This window comes from Strix uralensis, chromosome 12, assembly GCF_047716275.1.
Source record: "Strix uralensis isolate ZFMK-TIS-50842 chromosome 12, bStrUra1, whole genome shotgun sequence".
Lineage (NCBI taxonomy): Eukaryota > Metazoa > Chordata > Aves > Strigiformes > Strigidae > Strix > Strix uralensis.
The window spans coordinates 13201153-13219159 of record NC_133983.1 but is presented as its reverse complement, the minus strand read 5'-3'; the positions used below and the strand labels follow the sequence as shown (position 1 = coordinate 13219159).

The 18007-nt window shown below is 41.3% G+C and overlaps 2 protein-coding genes across 4 annotated transcripts in view; one reads left to right on the top strand and one right to left on the bottom strand.

Annotated features, from left to right (window-relative positions):
• Positions 1-5812: 5812 nt before the first annotated feature.
• On the bottom strand, positions 5813-10344 carry RGS9BP (regulator of G protein signaling 9 binding protein). The gene has a single exon (XM_074881486.1). It carries the CDS (start codon positions 9816-9818, stop codon positions 9105-9107), a length of 714 nt encoding a protein of 237 aa, XP_074737587.1. The 5' UTR covers positions 9819-10344; the 3' UTR covers positions 5813-9104.
• An 82-nt stretch (positions 10345-10426) lies between these two features.
• ANKRD27 (ankyrin repeat domain 27) overlaps positions 10427-18007 on the top strand; it is a 407401-nt gene continuing 399820 nt past the window's right edge. For all 3 annotated transcript variants that reach the window (XM_074881394.1, XM_074881393.1, XM_074881395.1), the window contains exon 1: positions 10427-10517. The gene's annotated coding sequence lies outside the window, so the exon portion shown is untranslated. The remainder of the gene's footprint in view (positions 10518-18007) is intronic.

The window sequence follows — 18007 nt, the reverse complement described above, 5'->3', positions numbered from 1 at the left end:
GCCTCTGACAACTTCTCCATTTTATTTTTTATTTGAGCATGTACTTAACGCCTGTGACATGTGGCTCAGGGTGACTGAAATGATGTTTAGAGGCAATTAAACCAGTGGGATGCTGGAATATGTCAATTGACAAAACCAAGAATTCAGTCAAGGTCTGCACAGCTGGGCCATAAGTTCATCCTGAGGCTAGGCAGCAGTCAGCAGAATAGGTCAGCTGGCGAACTGATGATACAAAACCAGGCAGAACACCAGCTGTGGTATAGCCAGACAAGATACAAGTTTGCCCTCCCCCTCCTTTCCTTCCTCGTGACCAAATATACAAGCAAAACCACGACATCTTGTAACTCTAGCCTCCTTTTTCATACTAATTTAATCATTATTGCTCATCAGTTATTACCATCTAAGGCAATGGAAGCATAAGGTGCACTAATGTGCCTGTTTCCTAGTAGAAGGCATTTTGAACCTGAAGCCATGATGATCACCTCATATTTGTTTGCCTTTTGCACTCAGTATAGTTACCTATTTTACTGTGTTAAGTATACATCTTGTTAGGAATGTGCTTTGCCTAAAAGCTGCTTTACTGGTGAAAATAAACTATTGAGCTTTTTCAAGATTTAATGTCCAGTGGGCTTGATGGCTCATCAAAAAGATTTAGGGTCCATTATGTCAGATCACTGCTGCATAAAGGTATTTTAAGTAGAAAATACTCATGTACCAGTAATGAACAGTGTAATTTTCAAGTCAGTTTTAATACCAGCACATACATGAAACTGGCTTACTATGGCAAAAATGCAATGTCTGATAACCCTGGAATGTTATTTCAGAACATCTTTAGGAAAATCTGCTAATAGAGAATAGTGCAGATTCTATTGTTATCTTAAGTTTCTAAATGGCATGGCTTTATTTATTTATTTACCTAGTGCAGTTTAAAGTCTCACAAGGCCTAGTATGTAAAGCAGGAATATCCTGGAAAGCAGTTCCTCTGGTTTCACTGGTATCCACTGGTATTAAATGTAGCAGATCTAATTTCATAGGCATTCTTGCATGGGGAGTGGAAATTGAGTGTGTCTGCAACCTCAAACACATACAGACTGTTGGTAAAGAAATAGTTGTGTCGTTGTAGCATTGTTCATGTCGGTTCTCAGCACTGAAGCAGTCCTTTGGGACCAGAGGCAGCCAAGTACAAGTTAGGGCAAACATTATTCTCTACTTCAGTAACTGTATTTTTTCCACACAATCCTGGGGTATGTAAGGCACCTCTTCCCCCTAAGGAGGGTGACATTCCTTACCCAAGGGTCAGGATATTCACCCTATTGATGACAATTTTTTAACTTCCTTTCAGTATTGTCTTACAAAGAGTAGTTCTGTATCCGTTCATGACAAAGCTGAAGTCATCTCATGCAAAATTCCATGAGCATAATGATCATATGAGTCCTTAATTGACCCAGTTATCAGGACTGGAGGTGGCAGGAGGTTCTAAGGATGAACACTCAGAAACTCTGTCAGCAAAGATCAAGGATGCAAAGGGGTGTTCTACCCCCTTCCAGTTGCCTACCACGAAAGGCAAAAGCTAAGCTCTGCGAGATAGCTAACTTGCTGGAGATAGCTCAAATGGTTATAGAAATGTTTTAAAGCCAAACTAGGTGTAAGGCTATCTCTAAAGCATGTTTAATTTCTTTATCTCCAACTTAGATGACTTCTTTCTTCAATATATTCTGCTAAAATGCAGAGCTCATCTCACTTGTACTTAAAATTTGTATAGTGTTATGAGTGATTTCAGAAAGAATGGAAAATCTGAGAAAATCTATTACTCGGGATTGCCAATCTTAAACCAAGCATGGTAGTTTATTCCATTACTGTAGTCTAAGTGTTCCAGCACAAGGACATTCTACGTTCAGCTGGGCTCTGGCAGTAGGCTTCAAGGGCCCGTATGTAGGTTGGGAGTAGAGGGGGCTTTAGTTTGGAGAAAAGTCTCCACTTAGCAAGAATTAGCTAGAGATAGGTGTGACACTCAGTAAGGTATGAGAAGGCTGGAGAGTCATAGGTCCCCTCCAGATTTAAATTATTTAATACAAAGTATTTTTGCTAAAAACTTAAGAATTTGACTGCCTCTCATGCTGCTTGTATTCCAGAACATTCAGTTGTTAACCTAATGGACCCCAAATACTTCTGTATTTCAGGTTGTTTTCAAAAACAGGTTGTGCCGTATTGAAAAATAAACCCTTCTGAAGCGATGCAAAAGTTACGTCCAATGAAACACAAGATTATTGCACTGATAATAATTCTGTGTGGGATATTTCAGCAATGTGGAGGTTACTTCAACTTTTTTCTCTTCACTTCAGTTACTGCTGCTGGGAAAAAGAAAACATTAGTTTATTTAAAGAAAAAAGATTCAGTCACTAGATACATAGAAATTATTGTAAAATTAGCTTTCTGGGGTTTTTTTTGTGTGATTAGAATACTTCGCAATAGAATGATTTCCTTTTTGTTGCATCATTGCATAAATTATTTTGCACATACAGATCAGTGCAGATTGCATCACTGTAATAATGAATTTCAGATGAAAAACAAGGTCCACCATTAATTCACAATTTAATTTGGCTTACATGATATCCTGTGAGTTGGAGATGATTATACTAAGTCAGTTCTTGGTTTAATTTATATGCATCTGGTAAAAGCTTTGTCCCCATGCAGATGTAGTGTCTACTATGTCAAACAAAGTGTTACAACTTCAAGTCAAAAAAAGAAGAGATTTCACTGAGCATTTCTACTACTTCTTAAACTGGCTTATTTCAAAATGACCTTCTAAAAATCTAAAGCTTTTAGATTGTTTAGCTCATATAGTATCAATGGCAGACTCAGCAGATAATATAAAAAGTAAATATACTCACTATAGTTTTCCAAGTATTGTCCAAAACATGAATAAATGTCAAATCTAGGAAATGCACCTTTATAATCATAGCACCATTATATAGATTGACTAAAAATAATAATTAAAAAATATAGCTACCTTCATACAAAACAATACTTCAACAAATCAAAGCAGATCAGAAAACTAGGTTACAGATAGTATTAACAACTGGAAATGTTCTACTTCCAACAGACGCATAATGGATTACATGTCTTATGCAAACTGAAATTATGGTTCTAATTCTGCAGGTTTTAATTACATGAATAGTCTTCACACATGTAATTTCTCACTAACCTGGCTTATGTGAGTAACGATTCAGACCACTCCCTCTAGGACCCAGAACTCAAATGTGTATTTATATATAAAGTTACACATGCAATTAGCATATTAGATTAAGTTGCTAAGAGAGTATCATGTTTGGTGTGTCAGGTACTCCTCAGTCATTTTATATGGTATAAATAGTTAAATATTTTATTTTGTCTTCTTTTCTCATTTCTGCCTTTCTCCCTTGTTTTGCCCCAAGGTTTATGCTATTTATATATAGATTCTTCAAGATCATACAAAGGAACTGCATTTGAATTTTTAAATATTTTTTTCCTCAATACAATTATACATAGCTGTATGACCTGACATTTACTATTACAAAAAACCCCATGATTTTTGAAGGCAGTGTAATTCCTTAATGCTGTGACACATCAATGAGTTCAGCTGTATGTCTTCTTTGAACATTTCTGTACAAGAGACAGACTTGACTGATAATAGACTTCAGTGACTATTTTAATGCATAGTGGAAAACTGACCAAAGTAACAGACCACATATTTATACTATGATTGTGACTTCCATTTCTGTGCACTTGAATTAGAACCAGCCTTTAGAGGATGTGTTACTTTAATTAGGTGGAGATGTTATTAGTATCTGATAAATAATGTCATGCAATACAGTGTAAATAAAAAACATACAGTTCAGTCAAAACAAAACAATAAAACCCACCTGACCCTGTGGAGGCTCAAAAGTCAATTTCTGACACTTAGGAAAACCACAGTAGAAATTCTGACAAAATTACTGGAACTGAGCAAGAAATGTAATTGCTTGTGCTAACTAGCCTCTGTGGGTGACAGATTTTCGGAGGTGCTGTGATTTTGTTTGTATTTGCCTACATGGCTTCTAGTCACAGTGCTTCCAGCAGGAAATGCTTGTGGCTTGGCTGTATGAGAAGATGCAGAAGAGCCTTCATGCTGGTTAAATGCCACGTGACTTTTTACCTTTCCACAGGTTTAATCAGTGGTAGCTGATTAAGCTACATTTCCAACTGCATCACAGTACTGCAGCAGCAAGCTGTCAGGATGGATGAGAGAATCCAGGCTTCTGGGACTGCCTGCTTCCAATAGAAAGTCCTTGTAGTGTGAAACAGAGAGAAAAGGGTTGTCTTTTGTAAAACTGGTGTCAACATGTAGCAAGTCAAAATATTTTTACTCTTATTCTGCACTGAGTTAATCAGAGAATGGGTAGTCAGTTCCACTCAGGGATATGTTATATTCTTTGTCCCACTGGATATAGGATAATGCTTTCTTATAGAGAAGCTATAGTATAAGGTTGTGATGCTATTATATTTAACAAAAAACATAACATACTTTGCTAACATAAGATGAAGACATATTTACTACATCCATCCATTTCCTTCCTTTTCTTGTCCTTCCCTCAACACATGCAGGTAATTTTATATGAAAGACATACTTTTCTAATCCCACTTTTATTGTATGCTTACCATAGCAAATGCTGCTCACGTGTAGACTACTATTTTGTCCAGATCTCTTCCTGCATTAAAAGACTTACATAATCGTATTGAGAGAAAGCACTTAGAGATCTGTAATCCACTGGTCTTACTGAATGACTTTTTACATAATGAAAATCTGTGAAGGGTAAATATGTTGACTAGAGTTCCATTAGCACTTAAATATAAAGTATTTCTGGAAAATGTACATAAACAACACAAACCTTGTAAGAGAAGGAAAAGAAAGCCCATAACCAATCCTTTCAGACTACAGACAATAAGCACGTGTTTAATTTTTAATCCAAAAGCTAATGGTATCAGTCATTTAGTCCATTTTTATATAATTGCATTCATGTAAAAAAAATTAATCATATTACGTGAAGAATTCTGAAACTGATTTTATTTCATATTCATAATGCTGACGTTTGATGTTACATTGTTTGCAACATAAGGAGAATCACTTTAATTATGGTTCTGTGTTCATTTTGTTAGTAAACTGAAAAACAGCGTAGAGGGTCTTTATGGTGATAGACTGGAAGTCCTAGAATAAAATCACAAATTGCTGCATTTAACAGACTCAGTTCTGATAGTTAGATGCAATTGTTGATCATTGTTGCTATCAATACCACAGAACCAAATTTCACACTCTGTAGGTTGTGTATATCTTTTGTTAAAGTAAATGCAAGCTTAGCAGGCTGGAAGGGGGCAGAGTTTGGATCCTAACACACTGAGGATCTAATACATTGGTCTAGTCTAACATGTTCTCTAGTTTTCAGTTGCCCAAGCCAATGGTTCCGTACGTTATGCAACAACACTGAACAAGCAGTGCTGAAGGCAACATCATCCCTCTTACCCTAAATATTATTGTAGCTGTTGCCTAAGGCAGAGATTTCTTGACTTTTCAGGCAGCTGATTCCCTTGCAGTATAAATTAAGGTGTATCACTATATTCAACTTTGGGAGCTTGAGAAGGGTGCATTTATGTAAAGAAAACTGTAATGAGAGGGCTTAGCATGTTACTTTTATTCCTGTGGTTGAAATAGGAACTTTTTTCTTAGGAGAGCTTACTGACAAGCTGTATTAATATTCCAGTTTTTGTTTGGTTTTAATTACTGCTGCAAGCCAACCCATAAGTTATAAGAATGTACTTTATTTTAAGTTAAATAAATAGTGACAGTAACAAGTTTGAATTATTCAAAGTATAGAAAATACCACCCATGCACAGGCAAAACCAGTATAATTCAAGTCAAGAATAAGATTTTAGTATATAGCACATTTAATGTGTATATCCTGTGAAAAAAGACAAAAGAACTGAAGTATAACAACAATGAAATTAAGCAATGACCTTCTTTTGTACTGAAAACACAGTAACATTCTCATTCACTGATCAGCATGAGAGCATTTGCATTTTCATCATGCTATTTAATTATAGAGTATTTTAAAGTGTGACTTCCCATTTTTCACTTACAAAAATAACATTTCCAGTTTCCTTCCAGTTGCATTCCAGTGGTGGAAAAAAATGAACAATGCAAATCTACAACATCTCTTTATTTCTAATTTAAAAGAAGCATCAGTACTTTTAGGCAGTGGTGGTTTCATCTGGTTTTGCTTTTGTGCACTGTTGTGCCTGAACTCTCTCACACTGAGCGTACCCTTGTATCGAGTGTAGGAGATTAATAGCAGGAACATTATCCATTTAGATGGTGCCAATCCTCTGTTAGAATTCTACTTAATCTCTTAATTTCAGATAGCCTAAATATAAGATGATACAAATTTTTAGGAGCAAACTAAGAATGAATAAATCTGCAGCCAGCTTTGTTTTAAGATCTGAAAATACATTATTTTCCCACGGTCCAATCCTTTAAATTCTAATTGTATGTGTATTCATAATGAAGCAAGACATACATAATTATAGGCTACTTATGTGAATTGAGTCCTGTATCCAAAAATCCAAACTCCAAAAAATGTAACAGACTGAAAATTCACAGTTTACCAACTCACTGAGGCTTGTTTTTGAAGATGAGATTACATATTCTTAAAAATTCTACACAACTAACTGTGTATAAACAGTGTACCCACTTCAGGAGACCAAGATATAAGATAATGTAGGTGTTGCCATTTACTTATCCACCAGAAACCATGCTTGTATTACTTGGGTTTTCAGAACATGTGGTTAAACAATCTGATTTCAAAAGGAACATGGAGTTTTCAAGAAGCACAGAATAGAGTCCAACTTCTTATCCACCTTCCTGTGAACTACGTAAAAGGAGAGTGCAAAGAGTAAAAATACCCACAGATCCTTAGTGACTAGTGGTGGCAATCCAAATACGTACATTCTCCCGCAGCTTTTGCTGTACTTTCCATGAAGATGTTTACTCAGTATGACTGTGAAGGTGATCTTCTCATATCAATCAACACACAGCAATTACACCTTGTCTAGGCAGACTGAAACAGTAGCACCCATAAATACAGGCTTGACTTTGTTAGAATGCTGCTGGGGATCTCTACGAACCTAGGTTAACTACATATGAAACAGATCCTACACAATGAATCAAATACAATAGAAAGGAGTGTGGAGTCATCTTATAAAACAATTCCCATGAGAATGGAGCTAGACTGGATCAATGCGCAGAACTCACATTATCCTTCAACATGATAGTCTATAGCCTTTAATTCAGGCCTCCACTTACTATTTTTACTCATCGACGTTATTTTTCTCACCTACAAGTGACCAGATTCAAATTTGTCACACACTTTTTCTCCTCAAATCCAGTTCGCTTAAGTTTTAAAGAATAAACTTTGCTGCAGTTTTTCAAAGTATGTTTAGTTTTTAACTCAAAAATATTAGCTGTTTATGAGTGTTGTCAACATAATTTTAACAAGCATCAAGACTGTTGTAACTTCACAAAACACGTCCGATTGTTACTTTTTGATAATGTGTTCATAATAATCAGTGCAGAAGAATAATAACTTACTAAAACTCCAATATTACAGGGTCTTTATATTTGCCTGGGGAGTGCCTCTTACACTTAGGGCACTATAAAGTATGTACCAAGCATTCTTGAATGGATAGTATGTGTTCACAGTAACGAAAGACATTTTCATAAATTACATAATAAATACCATAATACATAGGTCCTTTTACAAAACATTATAGAGCTTCTCTGCAATGTTAGTGTCTGTTTTACATTTAAATGTTGATGATTTTATAGGGAAGCACTGGAAAGTTTTATGCTGCTCTTGCATTTACCTCCCAAAGATGCAGTTTACCAAATTGGACCAATCCTACAAGCTTCCTGTTTCCCAAATGATTAATCAGACATGAATGAGATATGAAACTGACACACATTTTTAGCTCTGTCTGGGTTTCTGCAAAGAATTTAGGAGCCTGCAGAAATGTGACTGTACATATCCAGGCATCAATCCCTGCCTGTCAACATGAGAGGGGATCTCTTTGGGTTATTAGAAAGGTCTGCTTTAACTCGACATCATTTTTGTTTCCCAAAATCTATCTTCAAAAATTACTGCTTCTGCTGTGGGTAGACTCATTGCTCCTATTTTCATAGTTAATTGTGAAGTTCAAACTGTTTGCTTCTACAGAAAGAAAAATTTGAGCCAGTGGCAAGAATTAGCCTTTCTGCAGAGGAAGACAAAATTTGAACCATGAGGCTTGCTAGTATTTTTCTGAAAATGCAACTCCCCTTTTCTCCCTGGATTTGGAAGGCCATTACTCATTTGCGTGTGCTCTGCCAACCCATGCAACTGGGTTCTGTACAATCCAGCCTAAATCAACAAACAGTATTTGGTATCAAACATTGCTCGTTCTGTTTTCTCCATCCTCCTCCTCACCTCCCCCCTCCCCAGCTATTAACTTATCTAAAATAGAGGTCATTTACATTCTTTTATTGGGGTTTTCATCTTTCCTCTTTTCCTCCACTAAAATAATATTTTGTGTATTTGATGAAAAAAAAAGGTATTCTATGCAGTCGGACAAAATACCAGTGTTAGCCTCCAAATTTGTGTTACTTTCAAATACCGTAAACAGTGACCAGCAGCAAACAGCAGAGCCTATTCAAGAACAAAAAAATACAGGCTTCTGAGAATACTGATCTATTAATAGCAGACAAATCCGTTATAGCCAGTAGTGATAATACCCTGATACTCCATAGTTAACTGTTACAAGTCCAGCAAATGGAGAAATCCTATTCTGCAGGCTGATTCACATCTCTCTTCTTCAAAAAGCAAGAAGAAACAAATTGTGCATTTAGGATACTGAGAGGCAAAAGTTTTGCTTTGATTTTTCAAGTGCTAGGTTTAAATTCTCAGCTCATCCAGGTGACCCGGTTTGAAATTAAAAGTGAGGCGTGAAACACTCCAAAGACAGACTGGAGGGGGGTTGCTCTTGTCAGAGCCTGCACCACCCTAAGAGAGTTTTACCACACACACTGCCAGGACAATAGCGATAATGAGCACAGCGGCGAAAATAATCCCAGCTAGAACCTTGCTGATATCGCAGAAAGACTTATTTTCCTCCACAGAGATCATGCCAATAGAAGAAGCGCCCACGCTGATGGTGGATTTTAGTTCAGCCCCCGGGTCTTGCTTAGCCTCCACCGTCCACTGGGGGACATTGACCTTCATTTCCATCTCGTACATCATCTCTCCTACCTGGTTGATTTCGTTCTCGAGGTCTTTCAAATCCACCACGTCTATGTTGTGCTCAGCCTCGTATTTCATGTTCTGGACGCTCATCGCCCTGGCGGCCACGCCGGAGGTTCCCCCGCTCATGCCTGTCTGGATCAGGTGCTTTTTGGGGACGTTTAGCGGGAACTCGTGGCCCAGCTCCAGGGCCCTCCTCATGTCGATCTCCAGGATCTCTAGGCACGTGGAGAAAATCACCCATAGCCTCTCGAACTCGGCTTTGTCTTCCTTACTCACGGTTTTATCCTTCAGGACCGTGGTGAGCTTGTTCCTGTTGGCCACCGCTAGCTCCTGGGCTTTCTGCCGCGTCTTCTTCAGCTCCTCCCGCAGGTTCTGCGAGTCCGAGGTGCCGCCGATGGTCAGCACCATGTGCCGGTAGCAGGCGGTCACCTTGTTGAGCGCGTCCAGCAGCGCCTTGCACTCCTCCTTCACCATGATCCCGGCGGCGGCGCGGGGCTGCGTCCCCGCCGGTCTGCCCTGCTGCCGCTCCGCCCCGGCTACCCGCTACCGGCACCGGGGAGCTGCCCAAGCCAGGTGCTACCGGCACACATGGCAAGTGGTAGCTTCGGCTCAGCGCAGGCAGTCGGCACCCTCTTCTCTTACCCGCCTCGCCTCCCTGCCGGCTGCTCAGGCAGCGCCGACGCCTCTAGGAGCCGGGGCGGGCTGTGGGGAGCCCCGAGCGGGCAGGCGGCATCGCTCCCCGCCTGCTACTGCCCCCGCGCAGAAGAACCGGGGCGGCTCATTCCACAGCGCGTGGAGCGGCAGGCAGGACCGCCGGGCGCCGCTTTTTAAAAAGTGCCCGACACCGAGGAGGGCGGAGAAAGGAAATGTGCGGAGGATGAAGCTCTCGCGAAGGAGAGCCGGGCGGGGAAGCGCGCCGGCCCCGGTGCCCCGCCGCCGCCACTCCCGTCCGACTTGTCCCCGCTGGGCGCCCGCGCAGTCACATGGCTCCGCGCGGGGAGCGCCCGCGGCCTCCCGGGTGCGGCCCGGCCCGGCCCTATAAGGCCTCGCAGGCCCCGCCCCCGCAGGCCCCGACCCGCGGCGCCCGCCTGCCTCCTCGCTCGCTTCCCCGCTACTGCCCGGTCATTGGCTTCGTGCAGTACCGCCGCCGCGCCGGGCCCGCCCTGGATCCCGGTAGGGCTTGGCTGAGGCGCGGCGCGGTTGGGGGAGGTGGGCCGGCAGCGGCTCCCTGCGGCCGGGGGGGAAGGGGGTAATGTTGTCGGCGTAAGTAGCGCTCCCGCCTCGGTCGCCCCCGGCTCGCTTCTCGGCGGGAGGGCGGCTTCCCGCGGCGCCGAAGGGAGCGTGCGGTTGCGAGACCCGCTACTGGGGAGCCGCGGGGCCGCCACCGTCCCGCCGCCGGGGTGGGCCCGGCGCTGCCCTCCCGCCCGTCCGTGATGGGGACGGGGGCAGGGCGCGGCCTGGCCGCCGTGCGGCGGGCGGGGGCCCTGTCGGCCTGTCCCGCGGCCTGCGCCGGGTTGGGGCGGCGGCGGGGACCGGGGCGCGCTTGCTCCCGTGCCACTCCGGCACCTCCGGCCGCACGAACGGACGGCACTTGTCAGTGCCCGCGACCTCGCTGGCACCTGCCTCCGTCCCGCTCCTTGAGCGCGGTGAGCGGCAGAAGCGCTTAATGCGTCCGGGAAGCTCGTTGAAGCCCCGCTGCGCAGGCTGGCAGTTACGGGAGGTCAGCGCTGTCGGCTTCCTGCCGGGCTTCGCGGCGCAGCGGCTGTCCCGGAGCGCGGCAGGCAGGGCAGGGCAGGCCTGGCGAAAAGAGCCTGTGTGGTCTTCACCTTTTGCACAGGTGTTTGAAGAAGGCCGGTGGGAAGCGCTGGTGTGCGGTCCAGAATGTCTGCGATTAGCTCGAGACAAGCAGTTATGCATCAAAAAGTGCAGGAAACACCGGTTCCTCGCTAGCAGAAATGATGCTTCACAGACGACCCTTGCGAATGTGTTGGAGCATGATATAACGATTAATGACAGACACGAGGCTGTGTTTACGTGTACATCTGAACTTTCTACAAAACCAGAATTGATTATGTTGAGTGCTACACAAACTAAACTGTGCTGTCTCTGCCATGTGCTGCATCTTTGGCAATGTGGACTTCTGGAGAACTTGTTTGTCATAACATACACTACTACATATACCTCAGTGTTTGGGGGTAACTGGGTAGTTTTCTGATGCTATAGTAACTCGAAAAAGATGTGAAGGTGTACTCCCATGAGAAGGGGGAGCATGAGCCTTCCTTTATCTTGCCACCACTGTAATGCAGTGTGAGCTGAGCAACATAATTTGCTGTGAGGAGCAGAGTCCAGGCAGACTGGCTTTCTGGTGCTGAGCGCAGCCTGAAGAGCTTTGTCTAGGCTATGTTCCTTCTGGATCTTTGTAGCTTGGACTCCACTAACAGGTTTTTGTTGTTCTACCTTAATTTTGGCCCTAACTCTAAGCCATATGTAGCTTTTGCTGCAGGTCACCATCTGTGAAAGAAACTACTGTTTAACTTCCATGGAGTGCCAAGCTGCTACAGAGTGAACAGCTCTCTTCCACTTCGTGGGTTGGTAGCTTAGAAATGAATCAGTGATGCCTGTTTCCTTGTAGGAACAAAGAAGCACGGGATGATTTTGACCTGATGATAAGTGAAGTCTTGTAATTACTTAATCATTGTCAGGTGCAAAAAGGATTAGCTCTGTGGTTGAATCTGGAGTCCTGTCTGACTTCAGTGTTAAGCGTATTGCTAACTAAATTATGCATATCTGTGTGTGTAGTAGCTGTGTTTAAAGTCTGCCACATATCATTAACGTTACTGTTCATTGTGGCACAACAGAATCTTGAAACTACTTCTCTGGAAGTAGCTGAAAAGGTGTGGGGGGGGTAATGTTTCAAGAACATGTGACTACTTAAACCTGAAGGTGGCAGCAGTTATAATCTGTTATCAGATAATGCCTAAATACATCTTTAGGTGTGTCATGTGGGAAGAAAGAGGCTGTTATTTAGATTAGTTCTAAATTAAGTTCAGCTGCATGGTATTATCCAATTCGGGTAGATTGTGGAAACTCTTGTAAAATTCAGTTGCAGTTTGTTAGGCAGGCATGATCTGAAAATCCACATCTTGATGCTGCTTTCAAACAAGATGCTGATTAGCCAAAATATTGTCCTGAGAAGACTATTAGGATGGAGTCTAAAAATCCTTAGAAGTGAATTAGGAAGCAGCACAATGAGTAGGAGAAGTGTATTTTCTGGTTCTTGTGAAAAGGCTTTCTTGCAATTTATGTTAATGACAGTGTTTTTCCTATTCCAGTACCCTTAAAAATGTTTGCAAAGTATTTTGTGATGCTTCTTGAACATCAGTACTTGTTAAATGGTATATCCTCATTTTAATATATGTTCAAGTAGAATTTTAGGTAAATACAAGTCTGTTTCGAGTGGTTGGTAAGCTTTGCCCTGAGGAGCTTGCTTTTTGGAGTAAGCTTATTGACCTGTCTGTGAGCCACTGTGAGATGAGGAAGGAAAATAAGGATAGGACAGTGAAAATGAAATGTGATATCAACCCCCTATCTACTGCTGATAACACTACGCAACTTCCTTCAATAACTGGTTTGTGATTGACTTTTTGCTAGTAAAGTGGCTTGAGGATTTGATCCATAGCAAGAGTCTTAATTTTTTTCATGGAAGAATGTTAGACTGATAGGTCTGTGTCATGGTGTTTACTGTCAGGAAGCTCTTAATTACCTCAGACTGGTGTATGGTGCATTACATAGTGTCAAAACACCAGTGGTGGTTAAAATAATTTATTTTGCTAGTTAGAACAACTTGCCTGCTGAATTGTGTTCCAGCCTTCCTTACCCTTGCTCTGCTCCCTAAAGGAGGGAACTAATGTTATTCTACAGTTTTACTCATAACTAGATATTCTAGTAATGATCTGATTAAGTTTCTTGCAATGATGAGACTTAGTGCTGACTTGTAAGGACTTGGTTTTCCTATTGAGATACACAGAGAATGGATTAAATTCCTGTCCAGTTGTCAGGTCTAAGGACAATCCGAACTAAGGTGATGGGGTACAGGGCTGCTGATTTCAGTTCTCTTGTATTTCTCTGGGTGGCCTGTTCTGGGTCTGACCCTCCATACTTGGTTTCTTTACAGGCTTGCTGTTAGTCTTGGAGTCGATGTCAGCCTTATGTGGTCTGTTGTGAAGAGTGGTGGTCTGTAACTCTAGTCAAGAAATGGTGTTGCCTCCTGTGACCCACATCTCAGCAGTATGGTGCTCAGGCCCACTGCACACTCAGTACCCAGGCTGGGGAATTATACCATTGTCTTGCCTCAGTAACTAAAGAATCAAAATAATTGGCTGAGGTAAAACATTGTTTATGCTTGTATTTCAACTCCTTAGTTTTTCTTCCCCCCGCCAAAGAAGTACTCGTGCTTGTTACTGATTTATTATTAATTTGAACTGATTTTATTGATTCTTGGTGACTTGGATTTAAATAAGGAATGGTTTAGAGTAACCGTATGACCAGTTATGCTGCTACAAAGTCCTTTGTAAAGTCCCAGGCTAAGGCCACGTAGGCTGGTAATAATCATTAACCAGATTTCTATTCAAAGAATAAGACTCATGACGAGGTACCATTGTTAGACTGTTCGGTAAGGATGATTTATTGCCCTGTAGACCAGGTGTTCTAAAAGTTACATTGTGAAAGGGCTTCGAAGCATGTTAAAATCACAGAGTGAGCCAAGGTCCTTGAGTTGAGGGTCTTTCTTTTAGGTTAGTAGTCAGTGGTGGTCACAAAAGCAGCCCCCCATCTCATTTTAGGACTCAAGTGCGCATGACCGGAAAGGGGTGGGAATAAGAAAATGAGTTATGGGAATTATCATGTTTATGTATGAGAACTTGTTTATTAGGTATTACTGTATCCTTTATAATCAACATGCTACATGAGTTAGGTGTGTGTTGTTGGTGAGATGACTCCCCTACACACCTGGCTGTTAATAAAAGAGTATCTGCTTATCTACATCACATTGGTGTCCGTAAGTTCTTTTATCCCATTTTGGTGACATCCTGACACCTCTGCAGGTCTGATGGGGTGGCCAGAAATGCAGCTCAGTAATATTTGGAGGAAGCATCCTTGTTTGAGAAGCTGTGTTTGGAACTTTGTACTTTTTGTTAATGTTTTTCCTCTAAAGGTTCCTTGTAATTGTTTGTGGTTCACTGACCAGCACCCTCTGCACTCCTGTTCCAGGACTAGCTTGTGAATAGCTCAGGGTTCCCCATCTGAGAATTTAATGCAGCTTTAATAGTGGTAAGCCAAAGAATGAAAATTCTTTGCAGCTACTTTGGTGGATTTCTAAACCTGCCGGAATTGAGAATTGGGAATCTAGTCTATCCTGTTGTGAAGAGGAGAATGCAGCTTGTTCCTAATACTTGGCTAATGACAAGTAAGATTATCTCAAAAATCAATGGAAGTGACTGGATAAAAGTGGGAATCTTGCCTGTTGAAGGATGAGCCACTCATGTTAAAATATACTTTCTCCGGAGGAAAGAAATAGGTGGCTGTGGAGAGTCGAGCCAGTACGTTCTTTGCCCTCAAGTCTGACACAAGTAAGAATGTGTGCACATCAAACTATGCTGCAGATACGCTGTTAAAACGCAAAGGGTGAACCTTCTTACTACTTTTTAAGAATAAGCTCAGTTTTAGAATTTACAAGGTGGGACTTGTAATGAAAAGCTGCATGAGGAACTGATACAAATGGACCTGCACAGTACTGCCCTGTTACTGGCGGGTGCTGTAGTCTCTGGGGGTGGCCTGTCTGAGAAATTTGGGAGTGGTGGTAGGAGAGCCAGAGTTCTTAAGCCTAAAAAGGGCTTGGGGGCTGTGGAGCAAAGTCAAAAACCAAAATTATGAGATCCTGTGCTGGCACTTAATGCTTCTTTGGAGGAAATGTGTGCCTGAAGGGGGGGTGCTGAGAGAAATGACATCTTCCTGGAATGCTGCTGACCCTTCCTCTCTAGACCGTGTTCCATTGTCAGACTGATGTTCTGGGATCATAAAACTTAGTTTTTCCCTGTTTGCTAGGAAGCCTTGAGCAGACTGATGCAAATTTGCCACTCTATAATCTGATAATTCAGAGGTGTTATTCTGACATACTTCAGTTTCACAGAAATCAATACAAGCTGAAGGTGGCTCTAAAAAGGGTAGGAATAGATTGTTTCTTCCTTTGCTCCCTCGTGGTGAGCAGGGTGCACTGGAACATGTCTCAGAGCTGTTTTTCATAAAATGCTCAGTGTTTATCCCTTCGGGGAGGGAGTAAGGTTTCTTGTGTGCTCAGAAACAGAGAAAGGATTTTTTGTTTTTACTTTGAGGTGAATGCCAATTTGAGGGCTCAAGTCAACATTGTAACCTTTGCCTGGAAGTAGGGTAAATGAGGAGAAATAGTGCAGGTAAAACAGTGACTAAAGTGGTAACTAGGTTTTTATTTGGACTGAGACTAGTTAAATTCCACTATTAGATTGCTGTTTGCTTGCAAAGTGCTTTAAGATATGCTTAGCTTTGGCTGTTCTTGCTAACATGCAGTGCTCTTGGGGGTGAGGGGGGAAGCACTTCTGTAAAAAAAAAATAAGAAAAGGGAAATTAATTTGGGAACAATTTCTTCATCTTATTTATTTTTCTGCATGGCTCTGCACTTTGCTAGTGTGATAAGTACACATACAAACTTCAGCAGAAATGTGTATGCTACTCTAGCTAAACATCTTTTGAGTAATAAGCTGCTGCTTATTCTGACTTTCTCATTGTTTTGAGCATTTCAGCAAGTGGTACTCTAGTTACTGGTTTACTAAGCCTTAGTTGTTACTGTTATAGAGTCTGCAAACCAAGATGAAATTGATGCCATCATGTGAAACTTCACAGTATTGCTATGCAAGTAAAATTTATTGAGTTTATGCTTCTGGAACATGACATACTGATGTATCTGGTGTTGAAGATTTTGGAGAACGTGGCATTCTGCTTCTTTGTAGCTGGATTTTTGTGGAGAGGACACTGATGTACTTGATGTTAGCATCCCAGTGTAATATCCTAACTTGCTCTCCTGGAGAGATTTCAGGTTACTGAACTAGGCTAATAATTTTTACCAACTTTAGTAGCTGTTTTACTGTCTTTGCTCTGCCAAAGTATTATTAAAATGCCGTAGTGACATTACAGAATCTTATACTGTTGAACATTGAATATGAAGTGTTTGTATACAGAATCCCTAATTCTGTTATGAAAGGCATTTTCTCTGCAGTCGGTCTTTAATAGTGGTATAGCAGGACATTCAGAAGATGATGTGGCTAAGAACTGAGTAAACAGTTGTATAACTTGAACGTGGATATGATAAAACTGCCGAGTAAGAATGCAAATACAATGACATCTTCTACTTAATGACTGTCTAAATTTCAAAATGCTTCTTAAAAGGAACTGAAACCTGATAGGTCTGTAAAAGGTACTTCACTAGATAATCTGTAAAGGAAAACACCATCAGTGACAAACTGTCATAGTTAAATCCTACTCACTGTTTTCAGTACCAAAGGTCATAAGACTTCATTTCCAGTGTTTTGGATAAAACAGTGACATGTTTAGATTCAGTGATATGTTTTTCACTTTAGCTAACCCTTATACCATTAGTTATATCATTAGAATTATCACTCTGCTCTTAATCTGGAAAGGATTTGGCCATTTTAAGTTCATGATTATGGTTTTTCTAAAACAGTAACATAATGCTTATTAGATTCTCTGATCAGCTAGCCTCTGTTCTTCCAGCAATTTGGGCTATTTCTGTGTTTACAGGCATGAAGCCACACACTTAAGTGATTCCATTTAAACCTTTTATATAACATTAGTACTTGTGTATTGCTTTACAGCTCAGCATGATAGAATTTAATAAACTTCATAGTAAATATGGCTTATGACAACTTTTAATGCTGTTAAGCATTAAACGGATCTGGTAATGTATATAAGGCTTTGTACATTTCCTTCTTGCTTAGTGTTAGTAAATCTGAAGTTGTCCAGGGTGCAACTAGAAGAATAAATCTGTATCCCCTCTGGTGCTGCCTCCTCCAAGTTAAATTAGGTTGAAGTTAGATGTTGTGTTCTGCCAATAAACTCCCAGTGGAGAATTCTAATGCATTCTTAGAATTATAGCAATGCATTAGCCAATGTTTTCAGATGCATTTAACTTGGGCTGGAAGGAAATTGACTTAATCTCAGAAATGCTGGAGCCAAAATTTGGGGAAGCTTTAATGTATTCTCTTGACTCTGTAGACTTTATTTAAGTTTAGTATGAAGTCCTTTGTTTTTCTGTATTACTTAAATGGTAGATGGCTTATACATTCATACTTCTGTCTCTCTGAAGAGTGCTGTGGATAGGTGAAGGAGGTCCAAGTGAATATAGTACCTTAAGCGTTTCAGTTAATAAGTATTCTACCCTTTCTTTTTCATACCCATATCTTAATCAGATATGATAGCTATCCACTAATGTAGCGATGAGCAGATGTAGGGGTAAGGGAGAGAGAAAAGGGAAGGAAATTCAGAATTGTGATTCTCAAAACAGGACTAATTTGGCTGGTGGTGGTGATTTCCTGCTGTGTAGGAACATGCATGTG

Coding starts and splice junctions, on each gene's coding strand:
- RGS9BP (XM_074881486.1), bottom strand. CDS start 9,818: ATGGTGAAGGAGGAGTGCAAGGCGCTGCTGGACGCGCTCAACAAGGTG.